This window comes from Xiphophorus couchianus, chromosome 1 (assembly GCF_001444195.1).
Source record: "Xiphophorus couchianus chromosome 1, X_couchianus-1.0, whole genome shotgun sequence".
In the NCBI taxonomy this organism is placed as follows: Eukaryota; Metazoa; Chordata; class Actinopteri; order Cyprinodontiformes; family Poeciliidae; genus Xiphophorus; species Xiphophorus couchianus.
Window position 1 is genome coordinate 19,245,835 of NC_040228.1, and position 15,095 is coordinate 19,260,929.

General features: G+C 36.3%; 1 protein-coding gene across 1 annotated transcript in view; it reads left to right on the plus strand.

The window, feature by feature from the left end:
• Positions 1-15,095, plus strand: part of LOC114147374 (metabotropic glutamate receptor 7-like) — a 110,072-nt gene that overhangs the window by 45,678 nt on the left and 49,299 nt on the right. Inside the window, exon 2 of the mRNA XM_028021876.1 lies at positions 1,106-1,322. Coding sequence (XP_027877677.1) covers positions 1,106-1,322 — 217 coding nt within the window. The remainder of the gene's footprint in view (positions 1-1,105; positions 1,323-15,095) is intronic.

The following is a 15,095-nucleotide window of genomic DNA, read 5'->3' on the forward strand; positions in this document are numbered from 1 at the left end:
CAAAAAGATTTGTACAGTTGTGAGCAACTTGGAGCCGACCTGCCCCCATGTATTTGGATAAGTTGTGTTGCACATCAGAGACTTTAAACATTTGCACTTTGCAGCAGTCTTTAAGTTGAAGACAATCTTGTGATATCTTTGTTGAAACATTCATCTTTTGCTGTGTGCAGAAATATTGGCAGTGGCTGTTTGAATTATTTTAGGTGCAACTGTAAAGTCATTCAAAAAATAGGATATGCGTAGCGTCAGATTAAATGTACATTTTGGAAACTGAGTGTAATGTTAAACATATTTTTTTGTTCTGCCCACATTTATATATACTTTTTTTGTCTGTAATATTCTCATTTTGAATGTAATGTTTTTATTAATAACAATAATTAACAGTCACAAAAGGATTGAAAACAAGAGTCTGTAGTTAATCTATATGTGTTTCACCGAGTGAAAACAAACTCTGAAAGGTTGGATGTTTTTTCAGTTATTTTGTTAATGTGACTCTCCTGCCCTCCACCATTCTGTTTGTTTTGTCTGCATGCATGGGTGTTTCCAGAATGGTTAAAAAAGATGTAAATAATATCTACTTATTTATTGGTTTTACCTTGAAGATGTTCTTACCTATCCATACAGCCAAAAGTTTAGTTCTCCTGCTTCCAATTTATGTCCCCAAAAGCAGCTTTGTAATTGGCATTCAGAGTGAATCAGCATTCTTATCTAACTCTCTCCAAGAAAGTCTGTTGCGCTGCACAGTTTCTTTAGCCTTTAAGTATATAGCTGACCCTGGCTGCATCTGTAAAATGAGGCAGTGTGCATTGTGGAACTGGAAGTGGAAAATACTTTTTCGTTCAACTGTGGGGATTTCCATGAGTGGTGAGCTGAGGTTATGGAGTATATAAATATCTGACTAAAAATACTAATCTGAGAATGCTTTAATAAAATGGGAAATAGTGCTGGCGCAGTACACCGCACAACAAACAGAAAGCAATTTTACACACAACCTTTGAAGAATGTGATTTCTCAGAGCAAGGACCATAGCAACTGCGGTGACGCTGCATCAGAGCAGCGAAATCACATCTAACAACCTTCCCCACCTGCTTATCTCGTCCTCTAGATCCCTCAAATCAGCTACGCGTCAACAGCACCGGAGCTGAGCGATGACAGGCGTTACGACTTCTTCTCACGTGTGGTTCCTCCAGACTCGTTCCAGGCCCAGGCCATGGTTGACATCATCCAAGCCTTAAACTGGACCTATGTCTCCACTGTTGCTTCAGAAGGCAGCTATGGGGAGAAGGGAGTGGAAGCTTTCACCCAGCTCTCCAAGGAAGCAGGTAAGCAATAGGCACTGCAGAAAATGAAATACTTATTCAGAAAATTTATTTTTTTGTTTTAAAAGTACATTTGCACTTTACTGACTCAGACTGAGGTTCCTGTTGGTCGTAAAATCTGTTTTGGGTGCATGAATTATTGATCTGTTTAGCTTCTGAGTGAGTTGTAGAGTGTTACTGGAAATGTAGATGGAGAAACATGTGGTACAGAAAATCTCTGTAATGAGAATTTCCCGTACTCATTTTACACTTTTTTCCCCCCCAAAATGAAGATACAGATGAGAAATGGAAGAGAGGAGGCAGAACAGTAAATGCTGGCTGATGGGAGTGTTTAGCTTTAAATTCTTCTTTCATGCTTCATTCGAAAACGTACATTGCCACATTTATTGGTGTCGCTGGTAAACATGTCTAGAAAACCTTAACATAAATGAATCTTTCATCACAATAACATAGTCTCACACTAATAGACAGAAAAAACAACATTTAGTTTAAGTACATTCACTGAAAGGCTAAAATATAAGAAATGATCAGAAATCAAGGTTTAAGTGTTGGTACCCCTACAACTGAAATATTTTTTTAAAGGAAAAAGATTTTTATTTCCAAAAACATACTCTAACAGAAACTATAAGCTTTAGTCAGATGAGACTTAAATTTAGGACATGCCATTAAAAAGTAGAGGCTATGTAGATAAAGCATATCCCACTGCTAAGCATTATGGGGGTTCTTTGATGCTCTTGTTCTTTCCGCAGCCTTGAGAAGCTTGCTGGAGCCCATGACAATAAAATCCCTTTTAAATTTGAGGAGATTTAACTTAAAAATCTGATGGACTCTATCAAAAATTGAAAATTGGATTTCCGCAGAACAATGACCCCAAACAGATAACCTACTGAACCCAGTAACAGATCATCAGACACAAAATCAGCAATTTTTCATGGCCATCTCAATGCTAGACTTGAACTGAAGCTCAACAGTTTTGTGCAGTGTAAAGTCATGACCGCGATCTCCACTTGTTTTCATCTGGTTCACTAAAGAGCCACACTGCTGCTTTAAAGCAGGCCATGACACTTAGACAAAATATTAGAAATGTATGTAAAAAGTTATAATATCAACATGTTGTTATGCATGTAAATAAGTACTGAGGTTTATCAAGAAATCAAGTGTTTATCATCTCCTGAAAAGAAAAAAAAAAATAGGCTCATGTAGTCACTTGATGCAGACATCAGTCACTCAGACGGTTTTGTTTATGTTTTTAATCTGTTTAATTTCCCTGTTAACTTTCTGTGTAAACCCTTCATTGGGTATCATCTCTAGGTGCCGTTCTAGAGCTTGTAGCCATCCCCAGGCCCCTCTGCGCAGTAAAGCAGTTCCCAGATCAGACTGTGTGGCGTTGTTTGGGGACATCAAATGTGCACTGTTAATTTGTAATTGTTTTTTTTTAAAGCAGACTTAATATAGTCACTCAACTTATCCTCACATTAGACAGTTTTCAATGTCCTATTCAGTAGTTATTACTCCGGATTCAACAATATAAAATAATTAATATATTACTAATTTGCAGTGACTTGCTGTGAACCTGTGCATGAAAACAGAATCATGCTGGCAGTCAATCATAAGAAAGAGCTTTTTCTTTTAGAAAAATGCATTAAACATGATCAAAAAGCCTTTAAACATTTGTTTCACTTGTCTAAATTTGCAGTAGAACAATAATAGAGATTTTCTAAGAGAAAATTATCCTGTTTGAGACTGAACAAGTTTATTGTTATGTTTAAAGAGGTTTGGAAGATAAGTGATTTGTATTCAGACGTTCACGTGTTTTTGTTCGGAAAGCAACCTGACAACTGTGCACACGCTCGACTCACCTGTTTTTTCCAAGCCGGTGTTGCCGACGGCATGTAGTTATGTCAGTCAACAGTTACTGCTATCGGCAGAATAAATTCTGCTTATACAGTTCGATGGGTCAGCTGGCTTCATCAAATCATATGGTTCAGAGGTCTTCAGACTGGAGTCTGCAGAGACTCTCCACAGTGGCTGCTGCAGTTTGTGTGCAACATGAAGCCAAAGATGCCTCATTACAAAGTATTGGATGATTAACCAAACATGTCCGGCGATGCTTTCTCTCACCTGCATGTCTGTGGATCCCAGTCTAATTCTTGCACATTTGCTAGGAGCAAGCTCTGTCTCTCTCTCTTTTTTTTTTAGTAGACCAACGTGAACAACCCTCAAAAATATGGAAAGCTAATGATATCTCACAGGCCCCCGATCAGAGGTCCAGCATGCATGAATATTTTATCTGTGTGCATTCATGTCCGGCGTGATCACTCACTAAAACTTTAAGAAGCTGTTTGCGGCTGTGTAATTTGCATCGACAGAGGGAGAGAGCATGGTGAAGGAAGACGGACACGAAGAAGGCAGTGTTGTAGCAAATTAGGAAAAGTCCGGATTGAAGGCTTGTTTTGTCTCAGTTCCTCTCACGTCCTGAAATAAACGCAGCTTCCATCAGCTGGGCTTCTCAGACACATTGCTGCTAATGTTTCATTCTTTCTTATGCAAAGACCAGTAAACAGAGCGATATAATTATGATTCCCAAACAACAACACAAGAGGTATGGCATTATGACTATGTTTTGCACTCCTCCTGCTAAAGCTCCAGCCGCCACATTATTTTGTATTCATACACAAATGAGAATTAGATGCTCTAAAGGAACATTTTCAGTACCCTAGGATTTATCTTTAATAAACACATTAACTATATAATAGGACAACAGTCACAGGATTCATTCAGTGGCAGGGGATATGCATTTGAAATGACTGAAATGGACTGAAGTGAATAAAAAAAAGCCATCTTTGTTATTATGGGAAGACAGCGCATTTATTTCAACATTTCTGTTGTAAATAAATGTAGAAGATAGAGCAGCATTGTTTGGTTGACACTACAGCATCCTTGCAAGCTCATCCGTAAGGCCCTGAGACATTTCTGCGCGGCTGCCCCGTTCTCTTGCGTCCAAATGTCAGATGCATTAGTAGGATTCTCGCTTCACCACTTCAAGGAGAACCATCTCGTGTACTAATGCAATATGGGTGCCCATTACCCCAAGCTGAGACTAGAGTGATGGTCAGCCTGTATTGATCTTTTCCATTTTTTCCCCTCCTTTTTATTTTATTTTTTCTCCACTGTCTCTTCTCACATTGTGCACCTTCCATCTGGCTCCAGGTGAATCTGGCAGAGATAAATCTTGTTTGTACTTTTCTGTGTCTGTCTGGATTCAGGCCAGAGCGATGGAGTTCAGTTTTTCCCATCAGGTACAAAAAATAAAAAAAAATAAAAAAAATAGCCTGCATTTGAGGAAAACCTCCCACAAAGTACAACTGTGGAATTGATTGCAGAACCTTGCCAACACTAAGCCTTTCTCAGATCTCTCCTTAACAATGACGAGAAAGGGATCTGCCTGAAAACATATTAGGCTCATATGCAGCAGTGGAGGGGAGAGGTATGACACATCTGGAAAATAGACCGCGATCCTTGGGCTGGGCCCTTCTGACATTGACGTGTCCCAGGCCATCAGTGGAAAAGGCAAGCAGAATATGAAAGGGCACCGAGATGTAGAACGTGAATATAGGCTGCATGTCAGCCCAATTTGATGTGCTCCCAAGTGTTCAGGCAGGCAGACCGGAGGGATTAAGTCTGCAGTTTGACTGTCGAGGTGATAAATATAATTGCAGCATTATGGACACCTTGGAGGTTCTGGTTTGGAGGGTACTAGTGAGTAGGCGGGAAAGCTGGATAGCTGAAACCATCAACTGCTCCTAATTTAAAGGGATTTGTATATTACCAAGCGAAATGGGAGTGCCGGGTCTCTCATCCTGCGGTGCATTTTTAGATCCGAGGGCACTGAAGATGAATAATTGAAGAAGTTAATGCGGTACATGACCTGTGGCAATCTGATAAGCTGAGAACTTCCAGGAGTCCAGTGAAATTAGCAATGATCATTATTGAAATTCTTTTTGACATATTAATCTAATTCAGAGCAAAGGTCACAGGTTCATACTGTGCTTTGTTTTGTTAGCCTTTGTATTACCAGGAGTAAGTGAATAATGAGCAGCTATTACTGTCACAAGTTAGCATCACATCCATCTGCTGCAGGGAGAAATTCAACATTTAGAGTAACTGCATATAAATGTGTAAATAATCTCACTTTCTGCTCTTGCTTTCTTGGCAGACTTTAAATGACAGTTAAAACATACTGCCAATCAAAATATTTATTACAAGGAATAAGTATGTGAGTTGATGATAAACTAGTTTGAGAAGAGGAACTATTAGTTTAGGTCTAAATTAGGACAAGAATACGACCTCCACTGTTTAATTAATTAATTAGTTTATTTAACAGAGGTGCAGTAAATATTGTTTTACATAATAAATATAATACAAAGCAGATATTCCTTTGCTAGGCTTTTGAGAACACAAACATGAAGTTTAGATAAAACAGTGTATACAAAACATCACAGTAACTAAAAATCAAAGTTAAATTGCGTTATTATGCATAAACCTTTTTTTTTATATATATAAATCCTCACAAATCAGTTGGAAGAGGCAATCGATGAGTGAAGTTTATTACATTACAAGATGTCCAAGATCTGAATTTTAAGGTTGATTTGGGAGAAGTGGAAGAATTGATATTTCAAGTCAACATCGTTATTACTTGGCAGGACTGGGTTGCAATTTTTTCAATTAAAATAAAGTTTACAGAATGAAAAACATCATTTATTATTGATTAACAAATATCTACTAAGTACTGATTAATTAAGAAAATACATGATGTAACTCTTAGACTAAAAAACAACACTAAAACTAAACAATTCACTCTCCCCTTATTTTGGATAGTTTCTTTGAAGAAAGTCAACAGATTAAACATCTACAAACCTTTAAGAGTCATTTTTATTTATTGAGGTGGAAATTTAAACAAATATATTTCCAGTCTTAACAACTATAGTTGGACATTTATTGTATCATTGTTAATGTAAAAAAATTATTTCTGAGATTTAAGGATTCCATGTGACAATGACAAATTTGTAATGTTTGAAATGTTCAAAAGCTGACTACATTTTTTCTTATATTTTCTTTACCCTTTGTTCCAAGAGAGCATCAATAAATTTCAATAAATTCAAAAATATGGTTAAATACAGTTATGGTGTGTAGTTTAGGGCAAAAAATGCACTTATTTATGAAACTGGTGTCTCGATGAAGCCAAATTCAAAATGGGAATATTTTTCCAGAGCAGTATTTGGGTTTGTGGGCCAACAATTGCTGTGCCATGCTGTCACAGCCATACAGTAACCCAGAAAAAAAACATAAAAGAAGTGACAAATAGTTGCTCATCATTATCATAATAGCACCACAAACTATCATGATGAAAATCTAAGTCTGTACTGCCCATCCCTAATCAGAACCACCTTGGCATCATCTGACTTCACAAGCACCATGAGTTTCAACAGAACATAACAGTTTTCCTTACCTAGTCTGATAGGTGCTTGGGGGATGGCTAATGCAGTTTGCTGGGTCTTGGCCCCTGTCCACCCACGTCCCACATTGTGCCCTGGGCCCATGTATGCTCCGTTGGTGCGGTTTCTCTCCACATTGATGAACTGTAGGGGCTGTTTGTGTGCGTGGTGGAAGTAACTCTCTCCTCTGTGACCACCTCCACATTTTGACTTTAGAAAACTTCTCACTTCACTTGTGTGGATATATTTCTACAGAAACATGCAGACACAACACAAATGCACCTTTACGCAATGTACACACAGCAAAGCACAACATAGACTGGGGTTTTCTGTTACAATTACTGCTTTTATAGTTCAAATCTGTACAGATATTAGGGGTGTAGTGGTACATGCATTCCCACCCAATTTTGTCTTTTTTTGTGGAAAGAAAGTACATAATTTTATGTTCTGCAAATCAATTTATAGTGGCACCAAAACAGAGCAGAGTATAACAGTCTTTTCTGTTAACGTAAAAATATATTGACATTTAGTCATTACATTCTTGAAAATAATTCACCTTTGTGTGGCCTTGTAATAGCATTTAGTTCCTGTTTGGAATTTTTCATCCTTTTGTGCTATGAAAAAACTCCTACTTTGAAGATCCACATTCATCTGTGGGGTTTATGAATGTTGTATAATAATTGGATCTCTGCTTTTCAAGGAAAAAGATCTAGGACAGTCCCTTCCACAAGCATCTTCTGAATTTTTAACTTCCTTTCATTTTTATTATTCTTTAATTAAAGTCATCTTTAAAGTTCACTTTTTAAAATGGGCTCTATAAGGACAGAGGATAATTTTCCTATATTTATAATTATTTTTTCATTTACCTCTTTAAAGCACTTTTATATATCACCATGCCCACATTTATAATTCAGACTCTTGAGTCCAATCTTCTATTAATCAAAACAAAAATGATTAATTTGGCTAAAGCAGCGATTTGCCATCTTTGGCTGCCCTGGTTACTCTTCATAACCCTGATCCAAAGTAATAAAGAACTGGGGAGAGTTTCTATATACAACGTTAATTAAAATAAATATTTTTGAAATATTTTTCTATCTTTCCATGTTACATTTGAGATTAATTTATACAGTAGAATGGCACTAATAATACAAATAATCCCAAGGCATTCCCAGGCCAGCTGAGAAATATAGGTTCTCCAGTGTGACTTGACATGTGCAACATTTGTCAGAACAATAGTGGCTCTTACAAAGTTTATGGAGTAAATCCATAAAGGATCATTTGAAGTAAAAGTGTGAAAATGTGTACATGTGAGTTAGCAAATTTTGTAAATTTCTAAACCTTTTCTTAAGTGATAGATTTTTGTTTATTATTTTTGGCCTCCAATGGCTTTACCAAAGTCTTATCTTTAACACAGAAGTGAAATATATGTATAAATTGGTAGTCAGTTCAATTAAAGACCTAAATGAATTGCACTATATTGCTTACTGAAAGTAATATCTCCCATCCCACCTGGTATTACAGGGCTTTATTTCAACAATGTACAATTTCACTCTATTTTCTCTTTTTTACACTGCAAGAAAACATTTTTTATAAGATGGTGGATATGGAGCATACCAACCACACACACATATACAAAATTACACAACAAATTTCTACCCCAGGTAAAGACTTATATCCTATCTATACAACAGAATAATAAAATTGTTTGTGGCCACAGCATATCAATTTATAACTTTTATGCAGCATAATAAAAAATATCCTGACCACACAATCTAATGTAATGTCTGTTATAAAAGCCGATAATTACAAATGCATAAAGTTGTTGAACATTTTCTATATAGAAGCAGAAAGCAGGCTGGATGACTTCACCAACTGGATCATGCACAGCATTACCTAAGACGAACTATAAACCAATTTTAGTGATCTTTTAATGGCTGTTCTGTGAATACAGAGACATTGTTGTATCACATGGTCTTCATTGGCTTAGATAACTCATTCTGAATGATGTAGAACCTCATAAGTGAGAGGGGAAAAAAAAGACTGGGTTTTCAAACTTTCTTTACTGGAGATTTCAATACAAATAGCAACATTGCAGAAGAATAATTTTCTTTTAAGAGAAAAAACCTCCAGCAGAACCAGGTTCAGTATAAATAAAATGAAAGCTAGGGCTTAATTTCTACTGGTGAGGAGGAGATGAGCAGCATCTAGCAGAGTGGTATGGGTTCATTTGCCTCAAAACATAAGAGGAGTTTCAAGAGTCTAGTTTTTCTAGAAGCTGCATCTTTTAAAACCTTGAAGTTTGTATTTGGTTTGCTATTAAACCTGATAACCATCACGTTGCTCTACGTTGGTTGCTTCTAGGTTTATGTAAAGTTAAGAGGTGTAAATTCACTCCAAGTCCGCCTTATGGGAAGACCCGAACTATGACTAACAAAAGCAAAAAGCAACTTTTCTGTATGAGCTGTACTGTATGATTGGGGATTTTACATTTGCATTGTAAACCAGATATAAGATCAATGCAAAAAAATTATTGTTGTGTGTTTTCCTCACAACAATATTGACATCAGTTGCACAAAAAACAGAATAGACTCAAAACTCCCTAAGCACATAGTTACCAGCTTGTAGAGCCTTTATTTCCCACACAAGCTCAGACTTGCACACAGCAGAATTTGGATCGCTTTGGGGGCACGGGCTTAGATGGCCTGGTTTATGAAACAAAACAGAAACATTGACTCAAAGTCAAACTTTTCAAAAGTCATTTAAGGGTACACAGTACCTTGCAAAAGTATTTCTACCCTTTCATCCTGTTTGTGTTTGCCACTTTACAACTGCAAACATCAATACACTAATGAAGGATTTTGAATAATAGAAACACAGAAGTATGAATTGCAAGGAAAAGAATATGTGATTTTCTTTGTCTCTTTACAAATAAAGTGAAAATTGATGTGTGAATTTGTGTTCAGTCCCTGCAGTTTAAGTTGCAACATGTTCAGGCAATGCTTCTACGAGAGACGGCGACTCTAGTTTGAGACTCTGACTCAAGTTACACCTAAGTTGCAATAATGAAAAATTTTAGACTTGTTCCTTGAACTGAATCCTGTTTTAAGTGACTGCATTATTTAGGATAATAAATAAACATAACTTACCTCAGAGTCCCTCCGTTAAGCTAACTGCTATATTTCAAGTCCTCGTCTGGCTAAAAATATTTAAATAAAAACAATATAAAGTAGACTTTTGCAGTTTCTTGGATGCCGGCTTAAATAATTATTTATAAATATTAGAAGTTTGAAATGTAATCATAAAATTTTTGTGAGATGATTTAGGCCTACAGATAAGCATTACAGGTTTGGATTCCCAGCCTACAGCAATGCAGGGGTAGACTTGACATAGATGTGTATTTGATAAGAAATAGTTTTTTTTTTTTTGGATAGATCTTGTTTTCTTGTTCATCAGACTTGCAAAAATGACTTGTAAACATTTTTGGCTTCTACTAGCTCTGCACGAGTAGACACAAAGATCTCTGCACCTTCCTCTTTGAAAAACAGCTCAGTTTGTGTCAGACTGGAAGGAGAAAGTGTGTGGAGATTGATTTTCAAGTGCAGTGACAGATTCTCTTGATTTAGGTCTGGAATTTAACTTTAGCCATACCACCAAAGTAATATTTTGATTTAAAACACAATTTCCTTCTTTATTGTCATTGTACAAAACTTGATAGATGGAAGTAAAAAAAGAAAGAAAAGAATGAATGTGTAATCATAAATACACATGTCACATACACACATAAAGAACACACAAATACACCCCATCTTACATCAATTTTATATTTGTAGATATTATATAAAGAGTATGCAAATGATACAGCTATAAAGGGCCTATCCATATTGAACATCCAAGTACAACTTTCACATTAAAATGCCAGTTCTTAGAAATCAATTGTATAAATTAAAGGTTTAATTACATTATCAGAATAGTCAAACTCTATTATGTTAGCTAGACAAACTTGAAAAGGTGTTAATATTCACAATCTGTACTCCTTAACTATACTTCCCATCAAATATATTTTATTTCACAACTTTGAGCCTAATATTTATAGATACTGTTTGTTTTCTAAGATTGTGTCCTTTTGAGAAGGTTGAATATGTGGCAAATCTGTGTTATAAAGAAAATTTGAATCAGTGTGGAAGTTCACATTGTTTTCTGCCTGGAAGTTTAGAAAGGTTTAAAGGCTTAGCGATTGCATTGGCACCGTAAAAATGTACTTTGAGAGCAATTATGCATAGACAGATGTAGCAAAAAATAAATAAACATCAGTGCACCTGTCCAGGACAGATCTAGATTAGATTTACCTCTTGTTGAATAGCACAAGCAATATATGCAGCCGGAACAGACACACTACTTGATTTGTTCAACATAGCATTTTTAGTGGAGAATATGGAATAAAGAGAATATTAAATAAAAGACATTGCAGTACTCTCATATAGTTGCACAGCAGCTACAGAATTGGCTGTAACATTACTAGGCAACCAATAGTTTAATCTGCCAACTATTTTTTGAAGAATGCTTTGTTATCCTGACCCATTAACACTAAGAACATGATAATTAATATATTATAAATGTATTATGTGAAATATATTTAACAATAAGAGTGAAGATGAAAAGCATCACGTTGTCTTTTCTAACTACTTTAAATAGGGACACAGTGTTCCCATTTCTTTCAGAGGCAGCCCACAGAAACTCGGTGTGTGTGTCTTCACATAAATTGAAATCAAAGTGAAATTGTTTGCTGTTTTGGACAACGAGGATATAAACTACATTTTAATATACATGTATTTTCTCATGTACAGGAGGAAATACTGCCATCCCAACCATTCAATAGGTAAACTTGCAAGCTACTCTAGCAACATCACTGCCATTTCAGCTGAAAAACACAATATTGAAGTTAACCTTTGTTTTATAGCTTCCAACTTTAATGTTAAATTAGTAAAGGGAGTTATTTAAGGAGCTACAAATCACATGCTAACCTTTTTAGCTCAAAGGACATGTTGGAAAGATGTTCTCAGATGGCTGCTCATCTGAGAACATTTTCAGAGTCCCAACAATCACTCTTTGGGACTCTGAAAATGGATTCATTATCATTCACTTAGATCTGTAGGTAGGTTCAATTTTCAAAATCTAAATTCTTTATTAAGAATTTAGATTTTAATCTTTAGATTTTAAGCACTTAAGCACTTCTAACTCTGAATGGACTTCAAGTTGATAAAAACAAAGAAAGGTGTATGAAGAATACAACCATACCGTGATCACCAAGTGCTAGGGGTTTCAAATCGCTTTAACACATAACATGTCTGACGTGTTATGTGTTAAATATATTAAAATATTTAATCACATATTTTTAAGTCCAATTTTTCTTGCTGTTGATTTTCGATAAAATATGGTGTATAGAATCAGTGTGGAAGCGACAGTTCACATTGTTTTCACAAAATTTGGTTTATACTTGGAGAACTTGGATATGAAATTTGATCAGTACAAGATGCATGTTAGTAACATGACAGTGAGAATCTAGTTTACTGTTAATATTTGTGTGACAAAACAAGACATTCTTTAAGCATTAGAAAAAGTTAGGGTGCACATGATCATAAATAAAATAAGAAACTATGCACACCAGGGATGTTTTGTGAAAGAGCAGTTCCAAGACAAGTGAACCATAGATTTCACAAAATGTACATTTCCTATTATTGCCTGCTTTTTTTCTCTGAAGGTAGTGTTTAGTTGGGTAGAACTGCTACTCAAAAATAACTTTTGTGGCCAAACATTTCCCCAGCAGATATTTTCCATAAACCAGACCAGTATGATTGAAGAAACGGACAAAAAGCTACTTTTTGTCTGCTTTAATAGCAAATAGGTATTGGCAAGTTCAGTATCAGAAACCTGATGGGGCAAAAGTTGGGTTCTTTTTCCTCTTACACTTTTGAAAATGGAGAGCAGTCCTCTGGAAATTGTTACAATTTGTTTCATTCTGTGATTTTTCTTTGTTTGTGAATTGTCAAAGCAGCATCACTTTCATCCGCTAGCGCTTTAGGCGATTTTCTAATGTTTTCTAACAAATCTCAGAGGTATCAGAGTAAAAAGGGCTGAATCACAATTGTCTGTAGGAAGATGTACGGTTGCCTGAAGTAAACATTAACCAGAATACAAACTGAACTCGTTTGATGACACTTGTACACCCATAGATAATAGGAAAGCAGCAAGAAAAATGTTCAAGACACCGCTCAAAGAAAAAAAAAACCTAAACAAATGAGGAATAAGGAATCAAATATTTAGGATAGTTTTTTTTCTACAATCTGTGACATACCAGTGCCTTCTAACTCTGAACGGATTATTGTTCCAAAAACAAAAAGTCAGGTTTGCAGGGTTTTTTTTTAGTTTCTTTGTTCTCTTTTGAGATAAAGTGAGGCAAAAATGATAATGGAAAGTCTACACAGTGCATGTAATGTTAAATTTATAAAAGAGACAAACATTTTAAAAATGACATATTGTTTTAAATACAGGCCTTTAAAGTATCTTAGGACCAGGGGTTCTTGTGTACTTGGCTTTTCTGACACACTATTATCTCAAAGAGCCTGACATTTCACTGCCTCGCATCGGACATCAGCAACCAGAACAGGCCCGCAGAACTCCTTTAAATCTATTCTCTGAGATGAAGACTCTTTCAAGTCCATTTCCATTCCAGCGACAGCAGAAGGCAGCCCGACATACTGCGCAGCACTCTGAAACTACTGACACTACCCTTGCATTTTCATCATGGTAGCCTCCTTGCCTCTCTCTGCTCGACCATCTGACTGACTGACAGATGAGGTATTCCGCAGGTATTCAATAATTTACCCCCTTTTGCACAACCGTCAGCCCACAACCGCCGGGGTAGTTTTAAGCTCACAGCACATTTCTCAGTGAAGATGGGCTTTGCTCCAAGTGCTTTTTATCTTCATCAGTGGCTTGGGTGGTCTCTATATTAACTGTTGTGACCTGCAATCTGTCTTTGTTCAAGATCTTGCAACTCTTTACACGATTCAGCCGGGTTTGGTGAGGATGTGTTATAACAGGACCGCAATTCAAATAGATAATATTTACAGTGTCTTGTAAAAGTATCCATACCCGTTGAACTTCTCACATATTTCACTTTAACACCTGCTCCTTTTCGAGCAAATTGTGTAAAATTGCATATCAGTTGGCATGAGTATTTGTCTTATTTTTATTTCTGCTTTTACTTTTTTATTGGCTGATCAAAATAAATAAATAAAATAAAAATAAAAAAAACACAAACTTTCAACGTAAAAGCAGGGATTTTATGCGATGGCACAAGATAGCAATTCATGATTGTGAAGTTTGAACAACAATGTGCTTTTAACAAAATTCTTTGCTAATAAAAAGTGTGGCCTTCATGTACATTCATCTCCTTTACAGCTAAATGAAATCCACTTCCACTAAATCCACTAAATAAACGTCTGAAGGCAATCTGAACTCCCTCCAGAAGTTATATAATTTGTAAATTTCTAGCTGTGTGTAATTTAATCCCAGGTGCGCTATAAAGACCTTAGTAGTTTGCTAGATAACTACAAACAGACTACAGAAGACCAAAGTCCACAGCAGACATGTTATGAATGTCATGTCTGCTGTGTTTCAAAAAATGTAAAGTTTTATGGAGGGTTTGGTCCTACTACCATATCCTTAATGTTCAAGCTTCAATTTTCTTCGAGTTGTTAAAGCTTAGAGCATCTCATAGAAAACTGTCAAAGAACAGTTTTCTATGAAACTTCAAAGCCACTAAAAGTAACTTTCAGGGAGAGCATCAGAGAAGGAACCGAGTTTACTCTGGATGAGCTGCAGAGACCCACAGCTCAGGTTAGTTAATCTGCCATCAATTAAATGTAATCCAGCTCCTGTTATTAGCTTTTTATTTTTCATTAACATAGAAAGTAATCCTACATCAGTTCTTCTGTTTCTTTTTGTGCGGCAGCCACTCACAATGACCCAGAATTTGCTGGAGGGCTCGTCCTGTTAGTGGGGAGGTTTACCTCTCCACTGTCACTACTTGCATGTTCATCCACCTTGCTAATGATCTCACATTTCCCACGATAGAAGAGATGGCTTGAACTTCCTCCTTTTCTCTCTCCCCTTTGCTCCTGCTCAAAACCCACAATGCCTCATTTTCAACTCCTTTGGGATTTGTGGCTTGAAGTTGTGGCATCATTTCAGCTTTTGCAATGTTAATCAGCTGCTCCTG